Raw genomic sequence first — 22,957 nt, forward strand, 5'->3', positions numbered from 1 at the left:
CCCTTTGTGGGGCAGATTAAAATTGACTTTGTGCGGTTTCTCTCTTGAGTAGTGATGTAGGTACAGGCTAGACACACCATTGAGAGTAAGTCTGTATTCATTAGCTTGGAGAGAGAACTGGAAGGACCTAAGGATTTAAGCACACTACAGAGAATAGTCTTGGATCATAGCAGCTAAAATGCGAAGGCAACTCATGGTAATAAACCATAAGGGGATATAAGTCTGTTAGGAGATATATCATTATTACTTGCCTATCCAGAATATTTTCCCCCACCTCTGCTTCCTTCCTATTGAAAATGAAGCATACAACATTCTTTAAACATTTGTGAGTTTCCAGACACTGCTAAGTGCAGGAAGTACAAAGGAATAAGCTCGAGTCCCCATCCTTTAAGAGCTCATAATCTAGTGAGTGAAACAGATGAGAAAATAATATAAAAATTTTTAACAACTATTCCATAGGTAGGAACCAAGAGGCAATTATCTTTGCCTAGGGTGAGGAACGGGCATTTGAGCCAGGGGGAAAGTCATTCCTGGCAAAAAGAACAGCACTAACAAAGTCACAAGGCATTGAAAGTGCATAATGTGTTGGCAATGAAAAGTAGGTAGTCTAATGCTGGGCATTTCAAAGTGTTCATTTTACTGAAGAGAGAAAGTGGTGTATGGAGGGTTATTTTAGCCTTCGCTTAGTAGCATTATTACCTTAGCTAATTATCACCTTTGAAGGCAGGGCCAAAGAAGAAGAAGACCTGAAGTGATGAGGGATAGATGTTAATGCTTAAGGAAGACAGAAGTATGCTAGGAAGCGATGATGACTAACCGTGATTTAACTACTGTACCATGGATTTAGAGGAGGAAGAGATCATGTCAGCTACAGTGGTCAGGGAAGACTTCATGGAAGTGGTAGGACTTCATTCACTCATTCAAAAATATATTTAAAAATGTGTGTGTGTGTGTGTGTGTGCGCATATGTGCTTGGAGCAGGGGATTCAAAACTATAGTCTACTGAGGAACAAATAATTAGTCAGATAATTGCAAAATGAAGCAAGGAGTAAGCACAGGCTGATGCGAGAAAACTTCAGAAGGACACTTGCTCTAGAGTAGGGAGGTCAGGATTGGATTTCCAAAGGTGATACTGTATGCACTGAATTTTGATGGATGAGTAGGAGTACATAAAATAAAACAAAGAGAAAAACATTTTGTAATGGTTGTTTAGTGACAGAATACACTTTTTAAAAAGAATTCCAAATAGTTGAGGATGGCTGAAGCAAAGACTGAAAGGCATCAGCGAGTTTCTAGGCAAATACCAAGGGTTATGATTATGAAAGGCATTTTATAGCATGCTGTCTTAGTCAACTAGTGCTGCTGTAACAGAAATACCACAAGTGGATGGCTTTAACCAAGAGAAATTTATTTTTTCACAGAAAGTAAGCTGTAAGTCCAAATTCAGGGTGTCAGCTCCAGGGGAAGGCTTTCTCTCTGTTGGCCTCCTCATCAATCTCTCCCTGGAGTAGCTTCTCTGCGCAGGCACCCGGGGTCCAAAGGACATGCTCTGCTCCCAGCACTGCTTTCTTGATGGTATGAGGTCTCCCATTCTGCTTGCTTCCCCTTCTTTTTATCGCATGTAAGATAAAAAGTGGTGCAGGCCACACCCCAGGGAAACTCCCTTTACATTGGATCAGGGATGTGACCTTAGTAAGGGTGTTACAATCCCACCCCAATCCTCTTTAACATAAAATTACAATCACAAAATGGAGGACAACCATACAATACTGGGAATCATGGGCCAGCCAAATTGATACTCACATTTTTGGCAGGACATAATTCAATCCATGACACATTCTAAAGACTTTGGATTTTTATCCTGAAGACAGTATTGGAGCTGATGAACATTTCAAGCAGGGAAGTGACATGATTAGATCCAAATTTTAGAATGACTGCCGTTATGGATCTGTGTCCCCTAAAAATGTGTGTCAGTTTGGCTAGACCATGATTACCAGTGTGATTGTTCAGCATTTTGTGATCTGATGTGATTATCCTATCTGTTGTAAATCCTCTATGATGTTAATGAGGCAGGTTTACAGGCAATTATGTTAATGAGGCAGACTCAATCTAAGGATTAGGTTGTATCTTGCGTCAGTTTCTTTTGAGATATAAAAGAGAGAAGTGATCAGAGAGGAGAGCAACTTCATTACTACCAATCAAGAGGAGCCAGGAGCAGAGCACATCCTTTGGACCCCAGGTCTCTGCACTGAGAAGCTCCTAGGCCAGGGGAGGATTGATGACAAGGACCTTCCCCCAGAGCCAACAGAGAGAGAAAGGCTTCCCCTGGAGCTGGCACCCTGATTTGGGACGTCTAGCGTCTTAGATTGTGAGAGAATATACTTCCGTTGCCAAAACCATCCACTTTGTGGTATTTCTGTTATAGCAGCACCAGATAACTAAGACAATTGCTATTGAAGGCAATGTGGAAGATGACCTTATGTAGGGGCAGCCTAAGAGGCAGAGATTAAGCGGCTATTGCAATTGTTCAGAAAAAATAAGACTTCAAACATGACAGTAGCAGTGGTTTCAGAGAGAATGATGGGAAGGAACTGAGTAGAGAAAGAAGCTGAAGTTTTCCCTGTGGGAAATTATGTGAACAAATGTTGGGAGAAGGGGAGGGTAAGCAAATCAGTTTAATTGGAGCGTATAGTACTTGATATAAGCACAGTATGACTATACTAAAAGGCCGAAGTGCAGGGCCACAGTTACGGAACAGTTGCTGATGAGATTGAAAATATTAGTGGAGTCAGTTTGTGTCAAGGCTATCCAACAAGTAGGCTAAACAAGTAGAATTTTACACTTTTCCCCAGCAATATGACATTTTAAATCACTTTAATCAACAGCTTGGTTATTCAATAGCTGAAGTGTAATTTGCATCCTATTTAATATGCTAAGTTTTAAAACAAATGTTCAGCTTTTCTTACTTGATAATCTTCTCCATTTATTGCTTAAGGACACTTCACCCTAGCAAATTATAAACTTGTAGCTCATAATGACAATTTGGTGCATAACTATCTGCCATGAAGAGCTTTTATTGGTCTACTTACTGCAAATGTCTTTAGATAGTGAATTATTTTAAGTCCACTATACTAGCTGTTGGAACTTAACCTTCAGCGAAATTACACCTAGTACCTTAATGGTAATAAATATTAGTAGGTATAACAATTCAGGCAAGAATCAAACTTACTTGACCACAATTGAAAACTCCATAGGCCAGGAGGGGAAAAATTAATTTGTTTATGAGGCTGATATGCAAGTTTCCTCTCTCATTTGATACTATGTCATTTCCCCATCTTGGGGGAAATTTGCTTTAAATGAAGAGAATTAAAAGAATAAGAAGAAAACTCCCCTTCTCATCATTTCCTGGGTAAAAGTCCCAAAGTTTCAGGTGAGTTGTCACAGGCTACCTCACCTTCTATCGCGGCGTCCCTAGGTCATTGGTGTTCTCCCACCAAGTCGAGTAATTTTGGACAAGCCACTAATCCTTTGGAAGTCTTAGTGGGTTTTATTCGACTACCCTGTGCTTCCCAATCTTTCCTACATCGCAGCACAAAGAATATGGTATTGGTAGGACACTGAGTAAACGGAGGAGGCAGCACAACGCAGCACACCTGGAACCCGTACACTGGTGTTGACGCTCTCAATGAGCGCTCTGTCCAGTAAGTTTGTTCCAGCTGACGCGCAACGACCGTCTGTTAGAAAGATCGAGCTGGGGCTTCCGCTGTTTCTGAACTCAGCAGACTCACGGAAAAACAAACAAACAAACAAACAAAAAGTCTTTCTTCACTAAGAAAACCAGAGGATAAAAAGGCAGAAAAGTCGCAAGCCACAGCCTACACACGAACACCAAGCCACCCAATTTCCCAGTGCGCTCTCCGCCGATCTTACGTCTCTTCCCAGCAGGCGCCGGGACACACCGCGAGACTTCATAAATTCTCGCGAGATTTATCGGCAGCCATCTTCTTGGGGGTGCTGGGAGTCGGGAAGACCCCCCGAATCCTTCCCGTTGAGCTGCCTTTCGTATTCGCTTTCTTCACTTTTGCCTCTTCTGCGTTGTCAACAAGCACCTAGTCTCGAGGTTGAGAGAAAGCCCGGATCTAGGCGCGTGTCGCGCTCCCGGTCCGGGGAGATTTGCTGGGGTGCAGGGAAGGGGGAGGGCCCGGGCAAACCGTTGCTGCCTCAGCCCAGGTTGAGGTCCGGGGAGGGAGAGCTCCTGGCACCCAGTGGACTCGCGGCCTGCGGCAACCCCCGCGGAGCCGGTAGCCCAGCGGGGCTCGCGGGAACCTGCCACCGGCGCCTCCCACCGCGGCCCACGCGGGCAGCGCGCGGAGGAGGGGGCGGGGGCAGCGGCGGCTGTAGCGGCTGCGACCTGGGCGGGCGGAGGAGGAGTGTGACGGGCCTCGGGGGCCGCTGTGGATGGTTTCTAAAATGATCATTGAAAACTTCGAGGCACTCAAGTCCTGGCTCAGCAAGACTCTGGAGCCCATGTGAGTACCTGAGGGGTATCTTCTTGTAGGGATGGCCGTGGGAGATCGGCGGACACAGATCTGTGCTGTTTCCCCAAGCGCCTGCGGTGGAGGCCGAAGCGGTAAACGGAGATCCCAGGGTTTTGTGTTTTCTCCTTTCTTTTCTACCTCGCTTTCAGGTTTAGGATACCTCCTAGAGCCTGAACTGACCTTTTATCTTTGAGCAGGTACTTGAAACGATGTCTCTCGCTCATGTTTTCCCGTTTTATGTAGACCGACCCAATTTCCAAACACTTGCATTTGCCAAGGACCCTAAAGTCTGTTTTTCTTTTAGATAATCCGAGCATAACCTCGTGCTCACGGGCGATTTTACCTTTTTTCTTTAAATGAAATGAACCGCCCTTATTAGAGATTTGGATAATTCTATTCCAAATCCCTCAAGTGTCGCCTAAATGATCCCTGAAAGAAAGGCCACGTCTTCCATGTGCTTTCTGCCTCATTGGCACCTCGCTTAACTGATTGAAGATGTAACAGGTGCTAAGGTGCCCAGTAAAACTCCCTTTTCCCGCCTACACGTTCGCCGCTTAGAGAGAAGGGAGAAAATTCATTCTCCACCCATATGGAGTATTTAGCAGTTTCCAGTGGGATACCATAGATGGACGGTGGGGAGGCTTCAGAGTGCTGAAATGTTCTAGATTGGAAAATTAAAGGAGTGTTTGAAGGAGTTATCTATTAGTACATACAAAATGTATCGTGGACCAGGTGCTTTGTCAGAATTAGTTGGCATACGATAAACAGCTTAGAATGTAATGGGGGAAGTGCCTTCGTTTAATACATTTATTGAGTACTTATGATGTATCGTGGGAGGCTTTGGGGATAGGCTTTCTATTCCAAGGGAGGCAAGACATAGAAAACAAGTGAATAATATAATTTCAGATAATAAGAGCTGTGAAGATTGTAATTATAGAGGGTCATGTAAAAGATTAATTAGAGTAGGGCCTGCTTCATGTGGGATGGTCAAGGAAAGCCTCTTTGAGGAGGTGAAATTTGAGCAACACCTAAGGAAGAGAAGGAGCCATCCATGCCTAAGTCTGGTAAAAGAATGTCCCTTGCAGAAGGAACAGCAAGTGCGAAGGCCCTGCATTAGAGATGAATGCGGTATGTTCTAGGAAGAGAAAGGAGGTGGTTGTGGTTACAAGAAGCCTCCTGCTGGAGGAAAGAATGGAAGAACATGAAGTCAGAGAAGTAGGCAGGGGCCAGATCATGTAGGATCTTCTAGGCCATGGTCAAGAGTTTGGATTTTATTTATAGTGGAAGGACATTAGACGATTTTAAACAGGCAAGGACTGATCTGATTTTAACTCTGCCTGTTCTGTAGAGAATTAAGGGGTCAAGAATGGAAGTAAGGAGACCATTCTGAAAGGTATTGCAGGCAGAGTTGATAGCAGCCGTAACTAGCATTAGAGTGATAGTGAAGACAACCCAAAATGCTTCATAAGTAGCTGATAGAATTTGCTGATGGATTGCATGTGGGAGATGAGGGAAAACGAAATCGGGGTGATGCTTAAGAATTTAGCCTAAGTAACTGGGCAGGTGGTAGGAGAGTACAGGGTAAGGGAGAGGAGTGGCGCGTGGTTGATTTTTGTCATTACATATGAGGTGTTCGTTACACATCCAAGTGAGATGTTGATGTGGAGTTTAGGTAAGTGGCTCTTAGATTTGGCAAGGGAATTATTGGTGAAATTGGCAAAATTAGTTTCTCTGGAGTGGAGTAGTGCAGATAAAAGTGTATTTCAATGGATTGGAGAGGGTGTGGGCAGTCTAGTGTAGTTGTTAAGAGGGATAACTGGAGCCAGAATGGCTAGGTTTGAACTCTGGCTTTGCTGTGTAATATCGAGTAAGTTTCTCTACTCAGTGCTTCTGTTTCCTCATTTGTAAAATGGGGAAAAGAATGAACATGTATAAAGAAAATTTTAGAATACTGCCTGGTGTATTATAAGCATTTCGTAAGTATTCAGTAATAGATAACTTTTAAAAATGTTTTGAGTTGCCATTCTTTTTTAAGCCTTCAGTTTTTAGATTATCAATTTTACTGCCATTTTTTCCCTCTGCTAGCCTAAAAGAGGTTATTTATAACCACTTGGTGTGTATGGTTGTAATTTTTCTTTATTTTTAGTAAAGCATATTGCAGGTATTATATAGCTTATTCAGGTGGCTATAGTACTGGAGTTTGTTACTGTTGGTATAAATAAGGCAGTGCTAGTAGAGTGGTGGTAGAATGTGGGATCCGTCATTTGATAGTATACATTGCTGTGGTAAAATTGAGCCCTTATCCAAGTTCCTGTTCCTTTAATTGCATCTCAGGTGGATTCTTTTAGACCATAACTTATAAAAGTAGATTCCAATCATTTAAGACCAGTGGTTTCTAGTCTTGGTTTTGTGAAACTTTAATATGTGTTCATTATTTAAAGGGACCTTTTTTGGGTTTTTTTTTTGCTTTGCTTTAAAACTATAATTGTCAAATAGCACCTGCTTGAGGGAAGAACATTCGGAAGATCAAAGTTAAGGTGTAACTGAAAAGTAGCTCGTGGTTTTGGACTTGTCCCATATTTTGAATATATTTACTCAGCAAACTTTTATTGAGTGTCTAACTTAACCTCTGCTAAGCAGTGTGCTAGATATTGGGGGAATTAGTAGGAAACAAGACATGAAATTACTATCTTCATGTTGTTTCCCATTTAGTAGGGAAGATAGATGTTGAACAAGTAATTACAAGTATACGGAATGTTGTGGAGAACTCCGGAATGCTGTCAAAATACATGTCTGGGGAGGTCAGGAAAAGTTTCCCTGGTATGGTAACATGACATCTCAGCCTGAAGGATGAAGAGCAGTTTGCTGGGGCAGAACCACTGGGATGGGGATCTGTAAGAGCATTCTAGGTTTTGGAGTACAGATAGTATGAAGACTCTAAAATGCAGGGTTGCGGGGGGAGGTTTTTTGAGAAATTGAAAGAGAGCATGGGGGTGGATAACTCCAAAGACAGAAATCAGATCATGCAGGGCTTTATTGAGTCATGCTAAGGGTTTTGGATGTTATTGAAAGATAGTGTGAAGCCACGGAAGGGCTTTAGGGCAGTAGAATTTTCAGATTGACATTCCAAAAAAAAAAAAAAAAACCCTGTAGTTTCAGCATGAAATAAAAGTCTGTCTGTGTGTGCATGTGTGTGTATGTGTATATATATATATTTGATTAGAGCTTCTGTAGGTTTATCAGGGTTCTGAGTTTTCTTTTTCATAAATTGTTGAAAATGTAGATGTTGAAAACATTGTTTTGAAATTGAAGATTGATATTTTGTTCTCTCAAACATTTGCTTAATTAGACTTACTAATAAAATAAAACTAGATGTTGGTTTTTCTTGTTTTTTTTTTAGATAAAGTGCAGTCCTGGAAGTGATTTAATCTCTTTTTTTGTTGTTTAGCGTTTTTGGTTTTTTAAAGGCAAAAACGATGTTTTGCTGGATTTTAAAACTTTTTTTTAAAAATGGGTTTAAACATTATTAAATATGGTAGTTTAATAAAGTCATGGACTTTTTTAGCTGAAGAATGGAAACCTCATGATCTAATCCAACTCCTTAATTTTTCAGAATAAAATTGAGAGATAAAAACCCCACTGCTGTCGAGTTAATTTCAACTCATAGCGACCCTATAGGACAGAGAAGAACTGCTCTGTAGGGTTTCCAAGGAGTGGTTGGTCGATTCGAACTGTCAGCCTTTTGGTTAGTAGCTGTGCGCTTAACCACTGTGCAACCAGGGCTCCAAGAGACACGTAGACCTAATGCTATGCCCAGCTTTTGTGAGTTTAGTGGTAAAGACTAGAATACCTAGTCTTCTGCTCCTTCCCCTATGTAGTGCTGTGGAGGTAGTGTTCTGTAAAGAAATAAGCATTGAGTCCACATAGTTGTTGCAAGCTGCCCTTTACTCTGCCCCCAACTCATGGTGACCCCATGAGCAGTATTCATATTTCAGACACTTATTAGCTAACTAAAAAAAAAAGGCAAGCCCTTTATGTCTTATATAGAACATTCTCTAGAAAGGTGCTGTTATGTCCCTTTACAGGCATCCCCTCCCTTCCCCCCAATGTCTGTCTGTATAGAGTAATTTTGCCAGTTTTTGCACTCCATGTAAGTGGATTAATATGTACTCTTTTGTGTCTGCCTTTTTTTTTTAAAAAAAAAAATAATGAGTTTTTGGTGAAAGTTTACATAGCAAATTAGGTTCCCATTTAACAGTTTCTGCATATATTGTTCACTGACGTTGGTCACACTTGTCACATTGCATCAACATTCTCACTTCCATTCTGGTTGTTCTGTTTCCTTTATTCTTACTTTCCTGTCCCCACCCCCCGCTTTCTTACCTTTGTTTTAGAATAAATTTTTTTAAAATTAATTTTATATAAAAGGAGCACAGTACTCACAGGTGATAGTGTTTATTTTATGAGCCAATCTGTTATTTAGTTGAAAGGCGACCTCTGGGAGTAGTTTCAGTTCAGAGTTTAAAGGGTATCTCAGTGCAGTAGTCTCAGGGCTTCCTCTAATCTCTGCTGGCCCAGGAAGTCTTTTTTAAAAAAGATTCTGAATTCTATGATTTTCTCCCATTATGTCTGGGACCATCTACTGTGGCTCTGGTCAGAACAGTCAGAAGTGATAACCAGGCACCATTTAAATTCTTCTGGTCTTTGGATAGGTGAGGCCATGGGTTGTGTAGGCATCTGGTCCTGTAGACTGGTTTCTTCTCTGAGTCTTTGATTTCCTTCTTTTTCTCTTACTGCACATGAGTAGAGTCCAGTAGATGTGTCTTAGATAGTATATCTGACTTTTTTTTGCTTTCATTCATGTTGTTGCTTCTATTAGGAGTTTATTTATTGCTGACTAGTATTCTGTTGTGTGAATATGTGCCATTATTTATTCATTCTCTAATTTATGGATATTTCTGTTCTTTCCAGTGTTTGACATTTATGAATACAGCTGCTGTGAATGTTTTTTTCTATAGTATATTTCCATATATATATTTTCTTGTTATAAAAATACAAATAACACCAACATTTGCCATTTCAACATTTTTCACACGTACAGTTTAGTGACATCAACTATATTAATCATATTTTGCAAGAATTACCAACATCCGTTGTCAAATTTTCTATCACTAGAAATGGAAACTCAGCGCTTCCTAAACAACGACTCCTTTTCCCCTTCTGCCTATCCCTGATCAAACCAAAACCAAATCAGTTGCCATCAAGTCGATTCCAACTCATAGCAACCCTATAGGACAGAGTAGAACTGCCCCATAGGGTTTCTAAGGAGCGGCTGATAGATTTGAACTGCCGACCTTTTGGTTAGCAGCCGTAGCTCTTAACCAATGTGCTGCCAGGGCTACTTTGTTATACATTTGTCTGTTCCAGATATTTAAGTGAGATCATACAATATTTGTCCTTTTGTAATTGACTTTACTTGGCATGCTTTCAAGGTTCTTCTGTGTTGTCGCATGTATTAGGATTTCATTTCTCTTTATGACTGAGTAATATTCCATCGTATGTATATACAAGTAGTCCCCTACTTGACAACGGCATTCCCTTCTGACAACTCCATTGTTTAAGTCGGTTCTGGTGTAAGTCAAATACCTCTTTTTTTAGTTTTCATTATTATTGCCTCTTACTATCAGTATCTTTATAAATCTGATCTTTGAACATCTGTGAATGAACATCTAAGAATGGTAACATCAGCAAATTATTTACTGCAACGTTGTATGTAGTACATATTATTAACGATTAAAAAAAAAAAAAGATGGTCTTAAGCGCAGTTCGTCATAACTTGAATATGTTGTAAGCCGGGGACTACCTGTACCACGTTTTGTTTATCCATTCATTTTTTGATGGACATTTCAGTTTCCACTTTTTAGCTATTGTGAATTGTGCTTCAGTGAACATTGGTGTACATGTGTCTGTTTGTGTCAGTGCTTTCAAGTCTCTCGGGTATATACTTGGGAGTGGAATTTCTGGGTGTATGGTAGTTCTGTGTTTTAACTGTTGCAGAACCATCAGACTGTTTTCCACAGCAGGCGTACCATTTTGCATTCCCACCAGCAGTGGATAAGGGTTCCAATTTCTCCACATTTTAACCAGCATTTGTTGTTTGCTATGAATATTCTTATACAAGTCTTCGTGGAAATATTTTCTCTTGGGCAGATAACTAGGAGGAGAATTGCTAGCTCATAGGGTAGATGTATGCTGTACTTTTTAAGAAGCTCAAATTATGTTCTAAAGTGGCTGAACTATTTTATATTTTACGTTCCTATTAGCAGTGTAGGTGAGTTCTAGTTGCTCCACATCCTCAGCAATGTTTAATGTTGTCAGTTTATTTTAACCTTTATAGTGGATGTGAAATGGCATCTCATTTTTTTTTCCCCATTGGACTCCCAGTTTAATTGTAGTTTTCATTTAGTTAGGATATCCCTGGTGGCTAATGTTGTTGAGCACCGTTTTATGTGCTTACTGACTATCATGTATCTTCTTTTGTAAAATGTTTGTTCAAATCTTGCCCATTTTTGAAATTGAGGTGTCTTTTTATTGTTGGTTTGTAGAATATACATTCAGATATAAGTTCTTTGTCAGATAGTGTACTGTAGATAAAATTTACCTAATCTGTGGTTTATTCATAATGATATCTTCTTATGATCAGAAATTTTAAACCCATTGTATTAATTTTTCTTTTATGGTTAGTGCTCTCTGTGTCCCAGAAACTTTGTTTTGTCTCTTCCACAGTCATGGAGATTATTTATTCGCCTATGTTTTCTTCTAAGATTTTACGATTCCGCGTATTATGTTTAGATCTATGATCCATCTCAAGTGAATTTTTTGAGTAAGGAGTAAAATATGGCTAATAGTTCTCCCCACCCCAATCCCAACCAAAACCAAACCCACTGCCATCGAGTTGATTCCGGCTCATAGTGACCCTATAGGACAGAGTGTAACTGCCCCATATTGTTTCCAAGGCTGTAAATCTTTACAGAAGCAGACTGCCACATCTTTCTCTCATGGAGTGGCTGGTGGGTGGGTTTGAACTGCTGACCTTTCAGTTAGCAGCTGAGCACTTTAACTGCTGCACCACTGGTGCTCTTCTCACCCCAATAAGAATATCCAATTTTTCCAGAAATATTTGTTAAAAAGTCTTTCCCCGTTGGATTGACTTGGCATCTTGGTTAAAAATCAATTGATTGTATGTATGTTGTTCTATTTGAGGACTCTCTCCTGTTCAATTGATCTGTTTTTGTGTATTCTGATGCTGATATCATAGTCTTTTGCTAAGTGTACCTTTATAGTAAGTCTCGTATCAGGTCGTGTAGATCTTCCAAGTTTGTTTTTTTTTATGATTGTTTAGTTATGCTAGATTTTTTTGCATTTCCATATAAAATTGAGGATAGCTTGTCAGTTTCTACAAAAAAGCTTATAGTCATCCCTCGGTATTGCAGGGGATTGATTCCAGGATCCCCTGCAGATACCAAAATCCATGGATGCTCAAGTTCCTCATATAAAATGGCGTAGTATTTGCATGTAACTGGTGCACATCCTGCTGTATACTTTAAATCATTTCTAGATTACTTAATGGCTAATATAATGTAAATGATATGTAAATAGTTGTTATACTGTATTGTTAAGGGAATAATGACAAAAAAAAAGTCTGTACACATTCTTTTTTTTCCCCTAAAATTTTCGATCGACGGTTTTTGAATCTGCAGATGCAGAACCCATGGATACGGAGGGACAACTCTACTCAATTTTTGATAGGGATTGTATTGAATGTAGAGATCAGTTTCAGAAGAAAGGACATCCTTATTTTCCAGTCCATGAATGTGATATGTCTCTCAATTTATTTGTCTTACTTAATTTCTTCTAGCAATGTTTTGTAATTTTCTGTGTAAGGTCTTGCAGATCTTCTGTTAGATTTTATTCCTGGATATGTTTGTTTTGTAAAGGGTATTTTAAATTTTTATTTTTTAATTTTTATTCTTAGTATACAGTAATATTTATAAATTGACCCTGCATTCTACCACTTTACTAGTATGCTTACCAGTTCTAGTAGCTATTTTGTAGACTCCATAGGGTTTTCTCTGTATCAGTTATGTCATCTGAATAATAACGGTTTTACTTTTCTAATTTTTATGACTTCATTTCTTTTTCTGGCTAGCTCTGGCTAGGAACTACAGTTCAGTGTTGCTTTGAAATGACAAGAGTGGACATTCTTACCTTGTTCCCAGTCTTAGGGGGAAAAGATTTAATATTTTAGTGTTAGTTGATGTTGGCTCTAGATTTTTTGTAGATGCCTTTTACCAGATTGAGTAAGTTCCTTTTTATCCTTAATTTACTGAGTGTTTTTGTCATGAATGGGTGTTGATTTTTCAAATTCTTTTTCTAAATCTGTTGAGAATGATTCTATGGCTCTTCTCCCTTTTTCAGTTAATATGGTATATTGCACAGATTGATTTTCAAATGTTAAACCCGCCTTGAGTTTGGATTTGCCCAAACCCAGAACAGAATCTTCAAGTTTTGAGCCCAGTCACTATGTGTCATTCCAAATTCTCCGATAGTATCATCTGTGTACTTTATAATTTTATTTTATTTTTATTGTACTTTAGATGAAGGTTTGTAGAACAAACTAGCTTCTCATTAAGCAATGAGTACACATGTTATGTTATGACATTAGTTAACATCCCCACGACATGTCAACACCCTCCCTTCTTGACCTTGGGTTCCCTATTACCAGCTTTCTTGTCCCCTTCTGCCTTCTAGTCCTTGTCCCTGGGCTGGTGTGCCCCTTTAGTCTTGTTTTATATCATGGACCTGTCTAATCTTTGGCCGAAGGGTGAACCTAGGGGGTGACTTCATTACTGAGCTAAAAGGGTGTCCACGGGCCATACTCTCGGGGTTTCTCCAGTCTCTGTCAGGCCAGTAAGTCTGGTCTTTTTTTTGTGAGTTAGAATTCTGTTTTACGTTTTTCTCCAGCTCTGACTGGGACCCTGTTTTATGATCCCTGTCAGAGCAGTCAATGGTGGTAGCTGGGCACTGTCTAGTTGTATTAGACTCAGTCTGGTGGAGGCCTTGGTAGTTGTGGTCTAATCTTTCCCTTGTATCCTGTTGTCTTCATTCTCCCTTGTTCCTGAAGGGGTGAGATCAGTGGAGTATCTTAAATGGGCACTCACAGGCTTTTAAGACCCTAGATGCTACTCAGCAAAGTAGAATGTAGAACATTTTTTTATATACAATTTTACTTTTAATACCTTTTACCTACTTCAAATATATTTGAGATTACGGTATGTGGTAATGAGTCAACCTTATTGATCTATTTTTTTCCAGATGTGTACAGAGTTATCCCCACACAATTGAGTAATCATCTCTTCCCTAATGATTTGAGATGCTACCTTATTTATGTCCATTAGACTACACAACACTTTTTTTTTTTTTAAAATAATACTTTATTGTGTTTTCGGTGAGCAGTTCAGGTTCTCATTCAACAATTTCTACACAAATGGTTTAGTGACATTGATTACATTCTTCACAGTGCATGAACATTCTCATTATTTCTGTTCTGGTTGTTCCATTTTTGGTACTCTGGTTTCCCTGCCTCCTTACAGTTTCATCTTTGTTTTAAAGTAATTGTTGACCATTTGGTCTCATATAGATAATTTTTTAAAGGAGCACAGTACTCATGGATAATATTCTTTATTTTGTGAGCCAATCTGTTATTTCGCCAAAGGTGACCTCAGGGGCTAGTTCGGTTAAAGACTGTCTCAGGGCAGTAATCTCAGGGATTCCTCCAGTCTCAACCGTTCAAGTCAGTCTAGATTTTTTAAGAATTTGAGGTTGTGTTCCACATTTTTCTACCCTTCTATCAGGATCCATCTATTGTGGCCCTGATCAGAACGGTCATAGTGATAGCCAGGTACCATGTAGTCCTTTTGGTCTCAGGGTAGATGAGGCTGTGGTTCGTGTAGACTGTTAGTCCTATATTTTCTTCTTTGAGTCTTTGGTGTCCTTCTTTCTCCTTTTGCTGTCGATGAATGGAGTTCCGTGATTGAATCTTAGATGGCTGTACACAACACTTCTAATTTTTGATAATTTGTAATTTTTGGTAAAGCTAGTCCCATTTCAGTAATACTTATTCAGAATTTTTCTGGCTATTTTTGTTTGCCCTATTGCACCAACATTTTATTATGAAAAACTTCAAATATACAGAAAAGTTGAAAGAATTTTAGTGACACATTTACATACTCGTTAGCATAACGACGATTATGAGGATGGCGTGGGACCGGGCAGTGTTTTGTTTTGTTGTACATAGGGTCGCTATGAGTTGGAAACGACTCAATGGCACCTAACAGCAACAACAACCTAGAGTCTACGTAGATTAATATTTTGCTGCGTTTAGTTTACCACATACCTATCCTCCTTTGATGTTTGTTAAAGGAAATTGCAGACATCAGTGCACTTCTAAATACTTCAGCATACATATCATTAACTAGAGTTCAGTATTTATTTACTTTTTTTAAATTTTGAAAAAAAATTACATACAGTGAAGTGCACAAATCTTAAGGGTACCATTTGATGAATTTTTACAGATGCATACATCTGCGTAACCCAGTTCCCTATAAAGATGAAGAACATTACTATCACCCCCAGAAAATTACCTCATTCCTCTTGCATGCTCCTGTCTACCCCTAGAAGCAAGTACTGTTTGATTTATTTCCACTATAGATTAGTTTTACCTGTTCTGGAACTTCACATAAATGAAATCAATCATAAAGTATGTGCTCTTTTCAATAGGTCTTCTTTTTACTTTGCATAATGTTTGAGATTTTTCCATATTATTATGTGTATCTGCAGTTCTTTTTTTTACTGAGTAGTATTGCATCATCATATGCATGTTTTGTCATTAAAGTAATAATGCCATTCTATATTTAGCCCTGATTAATGTAACAATTTTTTTAACTAAAAAATAATAAATGCTTGTTTTAATAAAAAAGTCAACCTAGAAATATAAATCAAGTCTTCTGACCTCTTCCTGAGTCCCCATATATGGATATATAGACATCTGTAAAAATAAATATATATATAGCATGTACGTGTAAATAAGTACTTTTTAAATATAGGTGGGGTCATATTCATATGTTAATGTAAATAGTATTTCATTTAACAGACTTTCTGGACATCCCCCTATATAAGTATACTCTTAAATAAATTCCTGTTCTTTTCAGTGGCTCCATAGTAATTCATTGTGTGACTATACTATTAAGTTGTCTTAATAATGCTTTATGGCATGTCCATTACTTTCTAGGAAAAAAATTCAGCCTATTTGCTTACATTATTAAAGTAATCCTTGCATATAGTGAATACAAAGAAAACTTACCAGAAGTCTCTGAAATGAAAAGTTAAGTCCTCTTTACATTCCCCACTCCAGCACTTCTAGTATTTATATGTAGTCTTTATGCTCTTAAAATGGCTGAAATCCAGTTTTATCAAGTGAATATACCATAGTTAATTTAATTATTCTGTTCTTGTCATTTAGGTTGTTTCCTTTTTTTTTTTTTTGACAATAACTACAATGAATATCTTCATGTATATAATATTTTTTCTTTATTTTTACGTGTATTTTTAATTTTTAGAAGTAGAATTTTTTTTCCTAGAAGGCAGTTAATGCAACTTTTGGAGGACTTCTTAATGGGACTATTTTGTGAGCCAATCTGTTTTTTTTTATTGTTGTACTTTAAGTGAAAGTTTACCATTCAAATTGGTCTCTCATACAAAAATTTATACACGCATTGTTTTGTGACCCTAATTACTCTCCCTATACTGTGACAGCACACTCCTCCTTTCTGCTCCTGATTTCCGGTGTCCATTCAACCAGCTCCTGACCTTCTCTGCCTTCACATTTCACCTCTGGACAGGAGCTCTCATTTAGTCTCGTGTATCTACTTGAGCTAAGAAACACACTCTTCACGAGTATCATTTTATGTCCCATAGTCCAGTCTGTGTCTGAAGAGTTGACCTCGGGAATGGTTTTGGTTCTGGGCTGACAGAGAGTCCAGGGGCCGTGCTTTCTGGGGTTCGTCCAGTCTCAGACCATTAAGTCTAGTCTTTTTACTAGAATTTGAGTTCTGCACCCCACTTTTCTCCTGCTCCATCAGGGACTCTCTGCTGTGTTCCCTGTCATGGCAGTCATTGGTGGTAGCTGGGCACCATCTAGTTCTTCTGGTCTCAGGCTGATGTAGTCTTCAGTTTATGTGGCCCGTTCCGTCTCTTGGGCTGATACTTCCCTTGTGACTTTGGTGTTCTTCATTCTCCTTTACTCCAGGTAGGTTGGGACCAATTGATTCATCTTAGATGGCTGCTCGCTAGCTTTTAAGACTCCAGACGCCACTTACGAAAGTAGGATGCAGAACATTTTCTTAACTAACTTTGTTATTAGGCCAAATTACTTTTGGTCATTGTTTAAATTCAGTAGTTCAGATAAGCTTATTTTATGATATGTGATGTGTTGTGACAAGTAATTTTTTTCTCCAGGAATCATTTTAGAAGAAGTGCTGGAAAGAGATCACGTGTTAGTTAAATTCTAGGCTGTCTTTGAGTCCTTCATATTATAATTTTGTGCACCCTGCTGTTTGTACACTTCCTGCTTGCGGTGCCTACGTTCTCCAATTATTTTCTATTTCTTACTGAAGTTTAAAAGTTGATATGTAAAAAGTTTATAAAATCTTTAATGAATCAATTATTATATATGAAATACACTGATTAAAAAGCTAATATAAGCCTTAATATGTGTTCAGCTGATCATTTGTTTCTTGTAACACAATTTTAAGTGCAAAACAGGACTTTGAGGCCTATAACTTAAGACTTTTGGGTGAATTATATAAGAAATTGTCAGTGTGTGCCTTTTTATGTTTTATTTTCTCTAGTGATATTTCAAGTACTTAACTTACCTATTTTAAAAGTTTGATCTGTTATAATAGCAGCCAGACTGTGAAAGAGTTAGATCCCACTTTGAAAACTGCTTCATATACGTACAGTGACCAGTCTGTAAAGTTTTTCATACTCTTTCTCGAATTGTGTTAAAACTTTGATGCTTCTGGTGACATTAAATAACCCAAATGGGGACAACAGTTGAGTTCTGTGAGAATACATGATGAAATGCTTGAATGTTTTGGGGGGTAGGTTATGTGAAACTTGGGAAGAGTAAAGTGGGGCGGGCAGTAACTTGATCAGATCTCTGTTTTAGAATGATGCTTATGGAATTGAGTTTGGAACATTTTGGAGACAGGAAGACTAGCAATATTTTACTCTAGTTTTTATTTTATTTTATTTTTTTATTGTTCTTCAGGTGAAGGCTTACAGAACAAATAGTTTCTCATGAAACAGTAGTACACATACTGTTTTATGACATTGGTTAACAACCCCACAACATGTCAACCCTCTCCCTTCTCAACCTTTTTTATTTTTGGTGAAAATATACATAGCCAAAGATACACCATTTCAAAAATTTCTACAGGCACAGTTCGGTGACATCGACTACGCTCTTCCAATTGTGCTGCTATTCTCACTTTAGATGAAGGCTTACAGAACAAAATAGTTCCTCATTTAATAGTTAGTACACATGTTACCCTATGACAATGGTTAGCAACCTCACAACACATCAACACTATCCTTACTCAACCTTAGGTTTCCTAACACCAGCTTTCCTGTCCCTTTCTGCCTTCTGGACCTTGTCCCTGGACTGCTGTGCCTCATTAGTCCCATTTGGTTTTATGGGGCTGTCCACTCCCTGGCTGAAAGGTAGACCTTGGAAATGACTTCACCACTGAGCTAAAAGTGTGTCTGGGGGCCATACTCTCTATTCTAGTTTTAAGATGAGTTGTGAAATGCTTAAACTTGGTCTCTGACAGGTGATACTCCTTAGTCTGGGACATGGGAAGGGAGAAGAAGGAAATATATGGAACATATATACTGAATGAATCAGAGTGCTATCTTAGCAGGATATGGGGAAAAAAGGCAACTAGGAATGGCTTGTCAAAATGCTAGAAATGTTTTTATTGAACTTTTTTTTTTAAATCTCTGAACTTGTTAGTATGCCTTTATACTTGTCATAATTGGGTTTGACATAAACTATGAGAATTTTTGTTTTGATTGATGTACAGCGTATCTAGTATGTCCTTGTATAATGTTGGTCATTAGTTGATACTTTTCAACTTATTGTGATATGTTCTGGGGGAAAAGGCAAATAGTAACCTAGAATCTCTGTGGGGGAAACAGACAAGCACACCAATAGTTACAATTTAACAGTAGTAGAAATAGGCACAGATAGACATATGTACAGATCTTTAGATTCAAAAAGGAGAGACATCTTAGACTGGTTAATTTAGGGGAAATATATACAGTGTTTCTATTTAGTAGAATTTAGGCATTGTTTAACTCTCAAAGGGTGAAGATTTGTGTATGAGTGTTGGGAAAAGGGGATTCTATGTCTCTTGTAGACCTAGAGGGGAAAAAAAAAATTCTTGAAGCTTCTAATGTTCTACACGTTTAATTATTTTGAAGTTCAATTAACTAAAAGTTACTGGGAAAGGAAGGAGGTGCAGTGATGCAGAAGTTTAGCATTTTCTTTCTAAAAAGAATCCACTTTTTCGTACTTATGGTTCAGTGCCTTTGTTTTAAAAATGAGAAAACTGAAGCCTAGAGAAATAAAATGCTAATTCAGGATTATATAACTAATGAATGAAGTAGATACAACACTATGTTAGAAATCTGAAATCACAGGTTTTTTAGAATCCAGTCCAGTGCTTTTTTACAATAGCAGACTGCTTCTAGGAAAGGCTAACAATTTTGCTTAGAGGACAAAATGGGATTCGAAGGGAATAGTACTTAAAATATAGTCTCCAGATTTTAACTGATGCATATTCTTAGGGCTAAAGGCATCTTACAACTTTAAAACATTTATCATATTTCATCCTTTAGTAGTCCCATAACATTCATTTTGGTGTTTGGCAGGTTTATAAATTATTTGTGAATCTTACCTTTTTTTATTTGATCCTCTGCTTATTTCTAAATTGGCAGAGTAGCTCGGCTCTTAGATGAAAAACTGAGGCTGTTTTCTTTGTCTTGGGATTTGTGAGCTAAAAAATGTCTAGAACAATTCTTTTTAAATGAAAAAATTTCAGCATGATTGTGGTAGTAGTATTAGAAATTAAGACTGATAAGTGAATATATATAATATGCAGCCACACAGTAATAGCCAGACTTAATTTTTTTTATAAATATACCCCAAACACAGAATGACAAAACTAGGCTTTTCAGATTTCTCATCATAGTGGTGGAGTCCCTCTGTGGTGCAAACACTTAATGCCCCACAGGTTGGAGGTTCTGGTCCAACCAGAGGTGCCTTAGGGGAAAGTCCTGGCAGTCTACTTCTGAAAAAGCAGCCATTGAAAACCTGTGCAGCACAGTTCTACTCTGATACACATGGGGTCGCCATGCGTTAGATTGACTTGATGACAACTGGTTTTAGTCTTAGTGCTATTTTTAAAAAATAATTTGACCTTTTCTTGGTCATGAGAGAAGATAGTCCCTAGCCTCTCCTCTCCTTTTATATAACAGAAGGGGGATAAATTACTTCATATCTGTTCTGTTATTGGATAGAATGCGGACTGATGTAGCCTTTGTGAGCTGATCCTCTCCCACAGAACTCAAATCTTCCTGAAATATCAGTTGGAATATACAGCATGTAGTAAAAGTGGAGTTATGATTTTGATTACCATGTTCGTTGCACCTGCAGTTACACTTTTAGGGGAGAATTCCGTGGCATGATGTTGCAACCACAGCTATCTGGGCTACTGCTCTGCACTGGATGGTATAGAGTTTTACTTGGTTTTATGTTCTTATTATTGGGCCTTATCTTGGAGACTATGAAGATTAACTTGAATTAGACACTTAGTAGATACTTTGTAAATAGCTTGTGAAGCAGTAGTTCTCAAGTTTGATCTGAGGACTCCTGGTGTTTCCTGAGACTCTTTCATGGGGTATGTGAGCTCCCCACTTTTTCAACTGTTGATCTGTGTGAGACTGTATTTTCTTCATACACTTCAATGAAAACAACATATCACAACAGATTGAATGCAGAAGCATATATGAGAATACATCTGTCTTCTATTAAGCCAGACATTCAGGATATCTGCTAAAATGTAAAAACATTGACACTGTTCTCACTAAATTTTTATTTTTTTTTGGGAAATATAGTTATTTTTTCGTAAAAGATAATATATTTATCTTAAATTATAATGGGTTTATTATCATTACTTTAAATAATTAAGAAAATTTCCAAGTTTTAATTCTTATATGGTAAATATTGATGTAAGCCTTTTAAACAAAAGCTCTTTGGAATCTTATAATTTTAAAGCATAAAAGGATCCCAAGACCAAAAGTTTGAGAACCACTATTCTAAAGGTATGAAGGAATCCTGCTATTTCTTGGGGTGATAATAGGGGAATGAAGGAACTGACTTTGAATAGTTTTGTTATAATTATATATATTGTGATAAGTTTTTTCAGTGATAAATGGTTCATGTGATGCTCATGGATGGATTGTGTTTAGATATGCTTATTTGTGGCAGTGATTTTATTTTGAAGGAGGAACTGTGTGTATACTAATTTAACCCTTAATGCTTAACCTTTGCTGTAGCTACTATGTGCAAACCTATTTCTACCTTTTTATTTGAATTGCATGAATGTGTATTATAAACTACTATAATTGAATGTTTTAATATATGTATCGTATTTGTTGCAATGAAATCTGAGTTTTTTAAAGTAAGTACAGAATAGAATCATGACTCTGATGCAAATTAGATATTTTTTGGAATATAAAATGAAAATTTGGTGGGAACAGACGTGGGTGTATATCCGTGTTCCAAAGTTACTGATTTAACATATTTAAATTTAAGTTTTAATTCCCACTACCACCTCCAGCTCCTTTTTTCAGAATTACTGAAAACGGAAACTTGGTTTAAATTTTTTCAGTTATCTTCCATTGAATTTCTGAAAACTCCAAGAAACTTGAACAAAACACAACTTTGAAAAATATTGTACTGGAGTGTTATAGCTTTCTTTACTTGTAATCTCATTACTGTATTTAATCTCATTACTGAATTAAAAAGTTAAAACTAACACACTAATATGATTAATGTGTCAGGAGGATTAATTATAACCTTTATGTCTAGAGGTGATTTAATTTGTTATTTAAAGTACTACTTAAGAAAATTCAGTTTTTTTGGGAGATTTATTATAACATTTGATTTTCTGTATTGTTTTGTATTCTCTAACTTACTTAGTGTGTGTATATCCCTCCCCAGATATAGCTGGAAGAAAATGACCCTCCTAGGTCATACTTTTCAGGGGTATACGTGAAGCTTATTAGTTGTATCCTTACTACATATATTCAGATAAAGGTTTTATTTTTTATGCCTTTAAAACTACTGATTTGAATGATTTTATAGTGGTTTAGATAAATAATTTGCTAAAGCTCGTTGAAGCAGTTATTTTTAAATCCTTGGAGAGTGACACATTGGAAATCCAAATGTTCATGGACTCTCACTTTGCTCTATCCCATTGGACTCCTTACTGTTCATCATATATGCCGAGCAGTCTCCCACCTCAGGCCGTTTTTGTTGAGTTCCTTTTGCCTGAGCTCTTCTTTTTCCAGATATCCACAGGCTTGCTGTCACTTCATTCACATCCTGTTTAAATGTCATTTCATCAGTGTCCATCCTTGACAATTTTACATAATATTCACTCTTGTTCCTCCCACCCTCTCTTCTTTTTTCTCTCTCTTCCCTTCCTTCCTCTCTCTCTTCCTCTCTCCTTCTCCATACTTTATCCTTTTATACTGCATTATTTTTCTTCTGAGTACTATCTATATATTGTATGTGTGTGCATGTTGTAGGTATTGTCTGTTATTCCCTTATACCCGCAATTTAAATTCTGTAAGGACAGGGACTTCATCTTTTGTTCAAAGTTGTATCCCCAGGATCTAGAACAGTGGCTAATACATAGTAAATGCTTATTAAATGATTTTGATGGTGAATGTGATATTTGTGATAATCACCAAAACCAACATAATCAGTAAAACATTTATTTTACTTACTACCTGTTCATGAAGATGAAAAAGGCATGGTCCCTGACAAAAAAGAGCTATTGATCTAGTGAGATAGATTTGTACATATACTCTGTTTCTCCTGCTCTCACTTACTCAGTACTTTATCCCAGTACTGTGTTAGGCTCAGAGGCTGTACATATGCAGATGTTCAATTTTTTAGTTTTGATACATTTTTTTGACAAAATATCATTCATGATGTATATTTTATG

The 22,957-nt window shown here is 37.8% G+C and overlaps 1 protein-coding gene across 9 annotated transcripts in view; it reads left to right on the top strand.

Annotated features, from left to right (window-relative positions):
• Positions 1-3,300: 3,300 nt before the first annotated feature.
• The window catches only part of RBM26 (RNA binding motif protein 26), a 92,479-nt gene continuing 72,822 nt past the window's right edge, over positions 3,301-22,957 (top strand). For 4 of the 9 annotated variants that reach the window (XM_012554149.2, XM_023726700.1, XM_023726703.1 and 1 more), the window contains exon 1: positions 3,301-4,529. In XM_012554149.2, coding sequence (XP_012409603.1) covers positions 4,459-4,529 — 71 coding nt within the window. In that variant the 5' untranslated portion in view covers positions 3,301-4,458. The remainder of the gene's footprint in view (positions 4,530-22,957) is intronic. The other 5 variants (XM_012554150.2, XM_004371407.3, XM_004371406.2 and 2 more) reach the window with 2 other exon arrangements.

The sequence above is a fragment of the Trichechus manatus genome, unplaced genomic scaffold (assembly GCF_000243295.1).
Source record: "Trichechus manatus latirostris isolate Lorelei unplaced genomic scaffold, TriManLat1.0 scaffold00013, whole genome shotgun sequence".
NCBI lineage: Eukaryota > Metazoa > Chordata > Mammalia > Sirenia > Trichechidae > Trichechus > Trichechus manatus.